Consider the following 12295-nt stretch of genomic DNA (forward strand, 5'->3'; position numbering starts at 1 on the left):
CTACTTGTATTCTTTAATTGCTTCTAGCAAAAATAGATGTTAATTCAGCTGGACTGAGTCAATTAGAGACTTTTATAATTATTTGAGATGAAAAAAAAAAAAATACTACCAGATTTCGTAGAAGACCATCTTTTTATGGATTTTTGAAAGTCTATATTTTGAAATGTAAAATATGAGTTTTAACCACCATTTTGAATATAAATGCTCATGGTGATCGTGTTTCTAAATTCAGCCATTTTCAAGATATCGTGGACTCCCGGTAATCTGACCTTCACGCTATTTCAAACCTACCCAAATTTGGGTATAATCCACACAGATCGGTCAAAGCTGAACCTACGCAAAAATGAGTAAACCATGTTGGGAGTGACAAATTGACAAATGAACATCGCCATGAATCCGATCGACTTTCTTCATTTGTCAACTTATCACTCCCAACATATAGCGAATTCGTTTATTGTTCAGTTCCAACCTGGATCGGGTATCAAGATTGGGTCTGCTTGTTTTCTAACAAACGTCAGTTTGCTCGTTTGTTTTCAAAACCTAGCTCAGGTTGAGGTTCACACTGACAAAAAGTTCGGTTTCGCCCCGATTATAAACATGTTAAAATGTTAACCCCGATAATAAACGAATTCGCTAATAGTTTACCCATTTTTTGTGTAGGTTCAGTTTTGACCAATCTGAGTGGATTCTATCATTTCATCACTAAAAAATGGTCAAACGTAATTCAGATCATGGAATGGAGTAAAGCGAAATTGAACATTGTGAAGCGGAACGCAATATCAAAACAAAACCGAGAACAAATCAACAGATAAGGCTACCAGAAACACGCTTTTCTAATGTTCATAGGGTTTCTAGACGTTCGAATTAAAATTAAACCCCGGTAATATGAATGAAGTGTCGTTCAGATTAGCGAGGGTCCACGGTATATTTTTATATTGAAGTGATAATCGAGATAGTGAGGTTATCGAACTACGGAACTAAAGCTTGGAAATGTGTACGATGAAAGAGTTGATAGGCTTAATTTCCATAGAGTCAGGGAGAGATTGAGTAATGGAGAGTTAACTGTTGTTAATAGTTGTGCTGTACACCGTAGACAGTATCACTTTTTCAGCTGCCATGTTTTTTGATGCCATTGCCATTTACTGTCGTGCCGGGCTATTTTTGATTCAGGGGATTACTTAGGACACATTCGAATTGTTGAACCAATTATTAGATTTGATCAATTATTCCGTTAGGTAATTTTGACGTTTCAAGCTAAACAGATATTTTGGATGCATTTTAATAACATTATTGGTGATTTTAAAATTTGACCACACCTCGCTATGATCTCAAAATTTAGCAGAAGACACCTCCTTATGGCTATCCAATTTTCCAAAAATAATCCTCAAAAATTACTTTTCCGTTTTCTTTTCAGCTGCGTACCAGGCTTAATAGCGAACATATGGAGATTGGATTATTTTCACAAAAAATATCTATTTTGGAAGCAAATACAAAAAAAAATGGTAGGGCTGTCCAGTAAAGCATTAAACCAGCACCTGCTTCATTTTTTTTTGAAAAGATCCTTATTTCGTTAAAATCAGCATTTTTCGGTTTCCGACTTACAAATTAAATCTTCGTTACTTTTATAATAAATTTTAACCTTGTAACCTAGCAGCAAATTTTTTATCAATTTTATGCGCATTTTGCACCAAAGTAGACTCCTGCGCTGAAAATAATCCCTTCTTCTTCTTCTTCTTCTTCTTCTTCTTCGCATTTCAAGCTTATTGCATATCGCATATTAGCTTATTGCGTGCTCTCAACTTAGTGTTCTAGATGCACTTCCACAGTTATTAATTGAGAGCTTTCGATGCCTGTACCATTTTTGCATTGGTATAATTGTGTGGCAAGTACAATCATACTTCTATGCCCAGGGAAGTCGAGAGATTTTCCAACCCGAAAAATTCCTAGACCGGACCGGGAATCGAACCCAGCCACCTCCAGCATGGTCTTGCTTTGTAGCTGCGCCTTTACCGACTGAGCTAAGGGAAAATAATCCCTCATCCCTTTTTTGCTCTCAGGCCAAAACAATTATAAAATTTTAAATTTTAAAATCTACCGTGGACCCCCGGTGCTTTAATCGTATTTAATCTGAACTTTTTTTTTTAAATTGAACCCTAGTAATCGGCACGCCGTGCAAATTAACACGATGCGAAATGGAATGGAGATCAAAAATAAAATAAAATAAATTAAAAATGAACCCTGTTAACATAAACGAAGTTCAGATAAACGAGGGTTCACGGTATCACAACTAGCATATCAATATGATATTCTATTGTAAAATGTTACATTACGGTATGGTATGGTATGAGTGTGATCAATTTTTATTTTTATTTTCAGTGCAGGAGTCAACTTTGGTGCACAAAGCGCAATAACTCCCCAAAACGGAAGAATATCCTCCTAAAAATAAACTTCTAAAGTCCCTAACCAAGCAAAATTAATAAAACCAAAGAACTCAGAATGCGGCCCTGCCACTGCTACGAGCTGCGCCAACGATAGCGCTTCTAGTTGTGAGTCAGCGCAACTAAAGTCCACCAGCCACACAAGAAACACAGTGGAAAGTGGACCACAGAACTGTCAAACACTACTGCCTCCTTATTTGTTTACATTCCATCGCAGAGCTTCAGTGCGAGTAGATTGTTTTTTTTTTTATATCCATCCGCAATAAATCTCAAATCCTTGACCGTTCGGTGCAGCCATGAGTGAAAGCGACGACGAAAGCAAGCATTCGACCAGCTCCGAGGGCAGCTCCACCGATCTGGACCCCACCAGCGACCGGTACAAGCCGCTTCGAGTGCTGTACTCACGCAAACCGCAGATCCCCATTCCGAGGGCAAGGCTGCACGACAACGTCAGTAAATTCGAGACCCAGTTCCGGCAGTTGGGAGGATTCGATCAGAAGTACAACGAGGCACGGTTAGAGGAATTGCGTCAGACGACAGCCAAGGGAAAGGGGCAAAAATTTGCGAGCGGATCGGAGCTTCCGGTGAGGAGATTCGAACCACATCAAGGTGAGCAAAGCAACTGTCGATTTGAAAAATTCTAATGCGGATGGCAATTTTTAGAGATGATCAAAGCGGAAAAGCCGGCCAGATTCAAAAAGAACATATTTTTGAAGTTGGAAAATATGGAAGGACCGCTGGCCAGTCTGCTGACCTGGATGTGCGAACGGGTCCGGGTACGGGTTTACACCAGAAAGGAAAAGGGAGTCCGGGGATATGTCACCGGGTACGTGGAAGTATTCGATAAGCACTGGAACATGGCCTTGTCGGATGTGTACGAGTCGTGGAAGCGAAGAAAGTATCGGTATTCGGAGAACAAGCTTAGTACCCTGGGGGAAGCGCAGGATTGTAGCGAGCTGTTGCGGAAGATGGGGATTGACGTTCCGGAGGTTAGCGTTAAGTCGGTTGATAGGAAGTATGTGATGTGCAGTCGGAAGGTGCCGAAGTTAATGATCAGGGGAGAACAGGTGGTGCTGGTTACGCCGGATACGGGGGTGGAAGTGGAAAAGGAATAAAGATTTGTTGGTTGAAAAAAGAATTTTACTCTCAATTTCGATCACTGAAGACTTCAACAACGCTCGTTTTATTGCAATCTGGAGTGGTAAATGAACGCGAAGGAGTAACGATGAAGAAAATTGCATTTGAAACTGCTACTTTTACGAGCTGTTCATTGCACCGACCGACCGACCGACCGACGACGTCGAAAGGATGGATCAAAACAAAATGGGAAATTGAACCCGAAAGTACGTTCCATGATTGCTCACACAGGGTAGATAGATAGATGTACCTAGGTACATTCTTGTAATGGTAACAAAAAGGAACAGAACAGCTTGTGGATGGGGATTCAGGAGCTAATGACCACGAGCACCAACGTCATGTAATCCGATGCTTTTGAGAGCACTCATGTTCAAGTGGGTGCAGAGCATTGACCACGAAAAACCGATTGAAAAGTGGTTAAGGGAATCAAAATGGAATAGGTGCGATATGACATTATCCTGAGCAAACATCGTAATGGAAAATGGCATGATGCAAAATTGATGCGCACACACACATTGTAACCATTTTATGTAACACGTGGGGTCGAACAAATGGAGACGCGTGTTCGTTTGAAGATCGTTGAGTACTCGAGCCAAAATTTGGATGGTAAAATACATTTAGAAGGATGGGAAACATGCCGAGTAAAATGAATTTATTAAGCACTAGCTCATTTAAATCTCTGTAAGTCATTCCATTCCTTAATAAACAGTTGGAGGGCGGGAAGGAGCTGAAACCGTTCTCTAGCATACATACTTGTTGTATCCAATGGGTTTCTAATGAACCCAGAAATCAGTACAATAACAAAACTAGTTAGGGCTGTCCGAATCTCAGTCGTGGGGGTTTAGTTTGGCATGTATTTAATGATTTTATTAGTTTAGTTGAAGATGCTAATTTCAAATGAGAGGTACCTAAGTGACTTTGATCGATTATCTGCATCGACTTTCTTTTTTGATAGCTACAGCTTCATAAACAGATTTTGCGCTATTTCTACCACATAGTTTTATAAAGGAGGTTCTCATCTAGCAGCCAGAATGGCACACGAATCAAGGAATGTGTTTGCAGCTGAATTATTAACGGAAGAGAAAGCCGATGAAGAGAATCGATCAAATTCACTTACAGCCCTTTCCTTCTAACCTACGTCCTTAATAAAGCTAAATAATAATAATAATTTCCTTCTAACCCCCTCAAATAACTTTAGTCGAATCGGGTTGATCATCTCTCTTTACCAAACTCCCCTCATGTCGCCCCGTAACGTGGGTAGATCACCTTTTCGTGGTACGTTAAGGGATGTAAGATCTACCACCGATTCCTAGTATTGACTACTTCAAACTAGGGGAACAGGATTTTTCAGTAATCAAAGGAACACATCTTAGTCCTTGTTACTTTTTATGCCTTGTTGATAGTGATAAGTCCTCGGGTTGCCTGGACCGAGGATGATCTTGAAACAAGGAAAAAATGAGTTAGTTAGTCTTCATCTATGTGATTCCTAATCTTCTATTCGTTGTTCCCTAGTTTGAAGTGGTTAAGACTAGGGTTCTGATGCATGGTCACTATCGGTGTCATTCTTTAATTTTGTTGCTAAGGAATCCAATTTTGACTGACAAAGGGGCGAACTCCGAAGGGTATAAATAGCGGGACCTTTCATTTAGAATCGATTCCTTGCGATGAAGGCAAGAATGACAACTGTATCAAAACAGAAGACTTCATCATTTCTCAATAGTGATGAAGTAATACGACATGCACTAAACTAAGGACACGGGATTTACTACAATAGATCAAATTACTGGTCGCAGTAGTTTTATGTCCCGAACAGAGGAGAAAAAAATAATCTTCTAAGCCTTCTAAAAAACAGTTATTGCGAACAAAACTTTGGAACCCCTTTTGTCGTGACTCAAGACTCGCCTACGCAAATTAATACCATCTTTGGGTTGTGGAAAGTTTCCTCTATTCGATGATACTGGTATTTTGCGTTCGATTGGCGAGGAAAGAATGATCAAAGTTTTTTTTTTTATAAAAGTTGATAGTACCTTTTCAATTATTGGTCTACAATATATTGAATTTGTTCCGCTTTTTGATTAATCGAAATTCTATCCGCCAGAATTTAAATATTGCGACTAAAGTCATCAATACAGAGTCGCTCATCACTAACATTGTTGTATCCGATGGAATATTCCGAGTCAAATCACAACCACCTTGACAAAAGATGCCGAGAAACAGTACCGAGAGTTACCGTGCATGGTGTTGTCCGTCAAATGTTTCACAATTCAGGGGAAACATGTCAGAAGGGTATAACTCGAAACGTAAAGAATGACTTTGAACGTCGATTTCTCTTGAATGACCACACACCCACGGAATCTGACTACACCAGATCATAGAACAAACATTTCAGTGCCAACATTTCAAAGGGGCCTAATTGCATTTGTAAACAATGGCTTTAACCGTCGATTTCTCGCGATTAAAAGCTTACTCATGAAGAATAATGACACCAACAGGTAGAGGAATGTTTCCTCTACTAGCTAGCATTGGTAATTTGGAGGGGCGAGCTTTTAGTTACGAGAAATCCGCGGCTAAAGCCATTGTTTACAAAAGCAATTACGCCCCTTTGAAATGTTGGCACTGATTTCTCTGTCAGATGATTTAGTTAGTTTTAGTGGGTGTGTTGTCAGTCGTAAGAAACCGACGATCCAAGTCATTGTTTACGTTTCGATTTAGAGCCTTCTGACATGTTTCCCCTGAATTCTGAGTAAATTTTTTGCTCAATCGTGAGTTGATTCCGATAGCCTTGTTGATATTGAGCTGTCAACTGCTAAGTACTCAATTTACAGTGTACTAGTCTTTCGTGTCAGTGTCACTAGTGGCACTAGTGTCACCCACAAACCGACATGAATGATCTTACAAATTACAAAGAAATTTCTGCTGTGTTCGCGAAAAATATTTATTCTAGCCTCGAACACGCGTACAAAATTTATGATTTGGTTCGTGTCTAATCTATTTCGGACAAATTATTTTTATCTAGATAAAACATTTCTATGGTTTTGACAGATGGGATCGCTGCATATTAGAATCGGCCGTTATGGATTCTCGATCAAGAGTTAAGTTTAAGTTTCATGTCGGTTTGTCTGTGCTAGTGTCGCGGAAAATCGTGTCTTGGGGATAATTTGGGGAATATTTGTTAGTAGCTTATGCTGCTATCAAAGCATAATTTGTTCATGATCGGTTCAATTAATTCAACAGCTAATTTTGATCCGAATTTCATGTGGTATATATTTTTTAATAATCTTAAAAAAGTAGCATTGATCTGGAAAAGATTGAATTGATCAGTACCGATCGAGGAAAAATGATAAAAGTATTTTGAACAAATGTTCAAAATATAGTACTAAAACGTAAATTGCAGGCAAATTTTAAAACATCGTATATCTTAGTTGTTTGAATATGTATAGCTTTTATGTCTTCGACAACGTTTAATAAAATTACGTACGTTCTACAATTTTGTCGAAGACAGCAAACATCTATCTTGTGGAATAAAACTGTTTGAATCGCTGCGCCATCTTTGCGGCCAAAAATTAAACTATTTTATCCACCAAATTGGGTGTTTTAATTTTAAAAATCATCTGAAAGAGCTTCGTTTTCTGAGCACAGCGATATTTTTTTCGAACCCACACACTTTCATCTCGATTTTATAATCAAGATTTAAAGGAAAATAATAACTTCACTGTTTGACACTAGACTGACAAACTGACAGCTCGCTCCCATACAAAGTGATACCGAGGGGCGCTAATAAGGTGATTTTTGCAAATGCAATCGTACGTATTTAAAATAGTTCCAGTGTACCAAAATTGATGAAATTTTGGGTTTGGGTTCCATTTTTAATGCAGATTACAAATATGCATTTACCTCAATACCCTTAAAATACCCAATTGCAGTCCTAAGCGAGTAGGGCGACTATCTACGATGCAGGAAAGATTTTGTTTTGCTGTGGTTAGCTGCGCGCACGCTGAGTAGATAGAAAGAGATTGATGAAGATTCTGAAGATTTCCTGCAAAAAGATGATACACGATGCAAATAGATACGAGAAATGAAAGAAGATTTTTCGTAGATTGATTCACTAGTGGTGAGATTTTTCGAGCATCTAGAATTGCGATTTAGATGTGACGCCCCCCTCGGTCCTAAGACCGTTCGCAATAAAGATCTTTGACGTTTAATCGTCTTTCTCTATCACTGAACCAAAACATCATCCTTTGATCGAAAGATTTTTGCTTCACCCAAGCCCTATTACTATTATCAGATGAGTTTGAGATGATTGTAATTCAGTTCATCATCTGTTAAAACCACAACAACTTGGATGCTTATCATCCTAATCTAGGATGATTTTAGTTCAATGTTTGAAAGCATAGGTGGACGTAAATCAAATGAATATAATAAGTTAAATAAATGCTATTCTTATCTATATTGAGTGCTAGTTGTAGCAATATTTTCTGTTGAAAATAGATAATATTTAAGTAACAATGCATTATTTTTATATAATTATAAGTAAGATATGAAGGTCCCAACAGCTCCGAGAGCATCTTCCAACTGGATTAAGCATTGAATGTGATTCCTGAGTGCGATCAGCTTCGATTCAGTTGCGCCCTCCGATCCCGTCTGCAGTGTCTCTAGGAAACTGTCGATGACACCTTCCCGCGTCCGAACGGCATCATTGTAGAGCAGCTTTCGTTGCTACCGTTTCTGCATCTCCTGCTGGGAACGTTCCTCGGCCTCCAGTGTTTGGCGTCTCTCTTAAATTGAAACCATATTAATTAATTTAATATAAACCGAAGTATAAACTAATCTAAAACTTACCCATCGTTGAAGGTAACAGCCTACAGAAACTCAAAATTCAATTTGAAAAATTAAAGTTACGTGCTTTTCAACATGTCTGTCAGATACTTAGCTGTTGACTTTTTGCATTTTCAATCTCATTTTTCATACACCAACAGTTCATTAGGAAAATGAATGATTTTCGTTATGGGCCTTCGATGATACATTTATCTCTCAGATTTGAGATTATGTTCGTTTGGTTTGGTACATTCCGGAAACAATCTTTAATTCATACAAGTTTAACGTCCGTTATCATCTACTTTAAAACATATTTTCACTTTATGCTAGGCATCCTTTTCACTTGTAGCTGTTTTCATTCGAAAACAAGAAATTGGCATTTGTTAACCCACTGTATAAAGAATCATTCGATATATGGCAGGTCTTTTCTTACAGTGTATCTAGCACACATGGATGAATAAACGGTTTGTTTTCCCATTAATCTGTTTCCCTCTCCATGACGTTTATATAAGGTCTGGGCCAAAGGGCTTATTGGTGTTAGTGGAATGTGCAAATGGTTAGTGGTGTTCGTATTATATTGCAATGTTTATCTTTTTACACGAAACAGCTGTTGGCAGTGACGTATTTCTATCTGTTCTCAGTATATTGGCAGTGACGTATATCTATCTGTTCGCAGATGTTCAGCAATGTTTACAACATTTTTGCTTCTAACACCAGCAAGCTGCCGGTTGGCCCAGACCTTATATAAATGTCATTGTTTCCCTCTAGCTCGCACTCGTTCGATTTAGATGGTGCAGTAGTGTGCGCAAAACGTCAAAAAGCTCTATAGAGATCTCCAAGCGCAATCTCACGAACACTAAAATCCAACATCCATACTTAAAAATAAAGAAGAAGAAGAAACAAAAAGGTAGCGCGCGGTCTCACGCACACTTTTGTGCATCTGGAGAACTCTATATGTACTGAGTTTCAAAAGTCTGCAGGGCACAGTTCTAAAAGGTGGTCGGTATAGAGTTCTCCAGATGCACAAAAGTGTGCGTGAGACCGCGCGCTACCTTTTAAAGTAGTTGTGATATCGCGATACCTTTTTGTTTCTTCTTCTTCTTCTTCGTTTTTACGTATGGATGTTGGATTTTAGTGTTCGTGAGATTGCGCTTGGAGATCTCTATTCAATTCATCCCTACACATGTGTGCGTGTGTAAAGTTTGTTTGCTTGGGCGATTTTAGCACGAATATGATAGAGAATATCTGAGAGCCGTGATTTGTATTGTTGGGCAGTAGAAGATCTTCAGACTAATTGATCTACCAGAAGTATTGAAAAAATATTCAGAGAAGTTTTTGAAAATCTCTGATCACCTGAAAATCTTGGAAACATTAGAAATCATATGGTTTCCTGAGAGAATATCTGAGAGACATTATTTGAATTGTCGAACAGTTTGGGATCTTCTGAATAGTATCTGATCAAACAGATATCTTCAGAATAGTACCTAAACAATCTGAAGACATGGAAAACTATCCGGGTTATGAACTAATTTATGAGTCGCATAGATATGAGTAAATATCTTAGGGATGTGATTTGGATTGTTGATTATTTATAGTGATGGTATTTGAAACATTTTCTGATGAACCTGGTATCGTGAGTGAATATCTGAGAGACATGATTTTGGGGGACATTTGAATATATTCAGAATAATACTTGATCAGCCCGAATACTTGAAAATTTTTCATGAGAAGTTTTTGGGGATATATGATCACCTGAAGGTCTTTGTAATATATGCTGAGTCATTTGGTATCATGAGAGAATATCTGGGAGATGTGATTTGAATTGTTGGATAGTTTGAAAGAATAGTACCTGATCAACATGAAGTCTTGAAAAAGTATCCAGATGACTTTATGGAAATCTTAAAACACATGAAGGAGTTTGGAATAATTTCTGAGCTGCCTAGTATAATATGAGAGAATATTTAGGAGAGATATGCTTTGGATTGTTGGATAGTTGGATATTTTCAGAATGATACCTGATCAATCTGAAGTATTGAAAAGGTATCCTAAGGTTATCATGAGGATCTTTGATCACTTGATGGTCTACGGAATAATTTCTGAGCAACCTGGTATCATGAGAGAACATCTAATAAACATAATTTGAATTGACCTTTAGAATAATATCTGATCAGCCTAAAGTCTTGAAAAAATATCAAGAGAACTTCACGGAGATCTTAGAACACCTGAAGATCGTTGGAATAATTTCTCAAAAGCGCTTTCATTAAATTCGGTGAAGATTCATGCATTTCCATGAAGTTCTATAATGTACTATGATATTCCCAGAACTTATATATCGGCTAACCTCATATAAGTTCTGGGAATATCTTACACTTCTATGAAACGAATTGATCTTTAGTGATTCTGCCTGAAACATTTTTTAAAATACAAGTTCCATAAAGTTACTTTTCGCTATGAAGTTCTTCGATTTTTGTGTGTGAAACTATTCGTACTTTTATAAAATTTCCCAGACTTCTAAGAAGTTCTCTCAACATTTAATGGAAACATCTATAAATACATCCAAAGAAATTTGAAGTAGAGTTCGATTCGTGTTTCAAACCTGCTCATTGTGAGACGTGCGTTTTTGTCAGCGTTGCCAGATATACCAATTTTTCGGTATTTATACCGATTTTCGAACTTGATACCGATAAACAGATATGGTTTCTCAGAATACCGATTTTTTTTAGATTTCATACCAATATATACCGATATTTTTTAATAATCAAAATGACTGCCCGCCCACGCTGAACTAATGGAGGAAACCATTGTGAGAGACTTTCGGTAAAATCCGATGAATTTAAAAAAAGTTTCATTAAATTCTGTTAAAATTCAAGAACCCAGGAATTTAAGGAAAGTCCAGAGAATTCCAATGAACCGAAGGAAACATCAGAAATATTTTGGAAACTTCACAAGTGCAAAGCATTTCAGGGAAATTTACTGGTTTTCAGGACTATTCCATTTTTTTCCGGGAGAATTCAGAGAACTTAGGGAAGCTCTGAGAACATCAGAACAGATCAATTTATTTAAAGGAAATTGCTTAAAAAGGAGTTCCGAAAAATTTGGGGGATTTCCGAAAACCTGAGCAAATTATCGAGAAAACTCTCCCTTTTCCCTTGATTTGTTTACCGTAGATCTTGTTTTCCGTGGTGAGCACCAATGCTACCGATGCCAGGGTGGCAGCTCCTACACCTGGACCCTACCCCTATCGACCCACCAACTCATGAACCGGGCACCAACGGGTTTACTTCCCTTCCGAATGAAGGTGTGTTCAGAGATGTTGTGTCTCAGAACATACCGGTGGCACCGACTGGAATTGAACCCAGGCCTGTTGGGGTGAGTGGTAATCACGCTTACCACTACACCACCGGCGCCGCTTATCGAGAGACTCATGACAATTTTGGGAACGTAAGAGAAGTAACATGAAGATAAGAAAATAGTGTGATCATTTTAAAGAATGTTTCGAGAACTTTAAAAAAAAATAGAAGATCAGAGAACTTCAATGCTGATGTTCCATTAATTTCAAGAATATTGTGAGAGCAATTAAGAAGTTCTGAAATCTTCATTAAAGTTCGGATACCTACTAATAAGATAAGAGATTTTCTGGTAGTTTCATTATTATCAAGGAAGTTCCAAGTACTTCGAGGATGATCAGAGTATTTCAAAACAGCCCCATAAACTTTTAAGAACTTTCAAAAAATTATGTGTTATCCCGAAGTGCATTTTAGGAATCTACAGGAAACTTCAGGAAAAATTAGGAAAATTACTCAGGAGTATTAGATTATGTAAGGAGCTTCAGGGAATCTTGTGCTAACATCCCCAAGAAATCTCTTTCTTCCGGAATTTTCCCCCAACTTCTCCTTGAAGTTTCT

The 12295-nt window shown here is 38.0% G+C and overlaps 2 protein-coding genes across 2 annotated transcripts in view; one reads left to right on the forward strand and one right to left on the reverse strand.

The window, feature by feature from the left end:
- The window catches only part of LOC135702731 (rho GTPase-activating protein gacU-like), a 352796-nt gene that overhangs the window by 167817 nt on the left and 172684 nt on the right, over positions 1–12295 (reverse strand). The gene's annotated exons all lie outside the window — the stretch shown is intronic.
- Lsm11 (U6 snRNA-associated Sm-like protein LSm11) lies at positions 2691–3576 on the forward strand. The gene is made up of 2 exons (XM_065223694.1): positions 2691–3047; positions 3102–3576. Exons 1-2 carry the CDS (start codon positions 2735–2737, stop codon positions 3551–3553), a joined length of 765 nt encoding a protein of 254 aa, XP_065079766.1. The 5' UTR covers positions 2691–2734; the 3' UTR covers positions 3554–3576.

Source organism: Ochlerotatus camptorhynchus, unplaced genomic scaffold, assembly GCF_037179485.1.
Source record: "Ochlerotatus camptorhynchus isolate MF236.1 unplaced genomic scaffold, CSIRO-AGI_Acam_v1.1 ptg000196l, whole genome shotgun sequence".
Taxonomy (NCBI): domain Eukaryota; kingdom Metazoa; phylum Arthropoda; class Insecta; order Diptera; family Culicidae; genus Ochlerotatus; species Ochlerotatus camptorhynchus.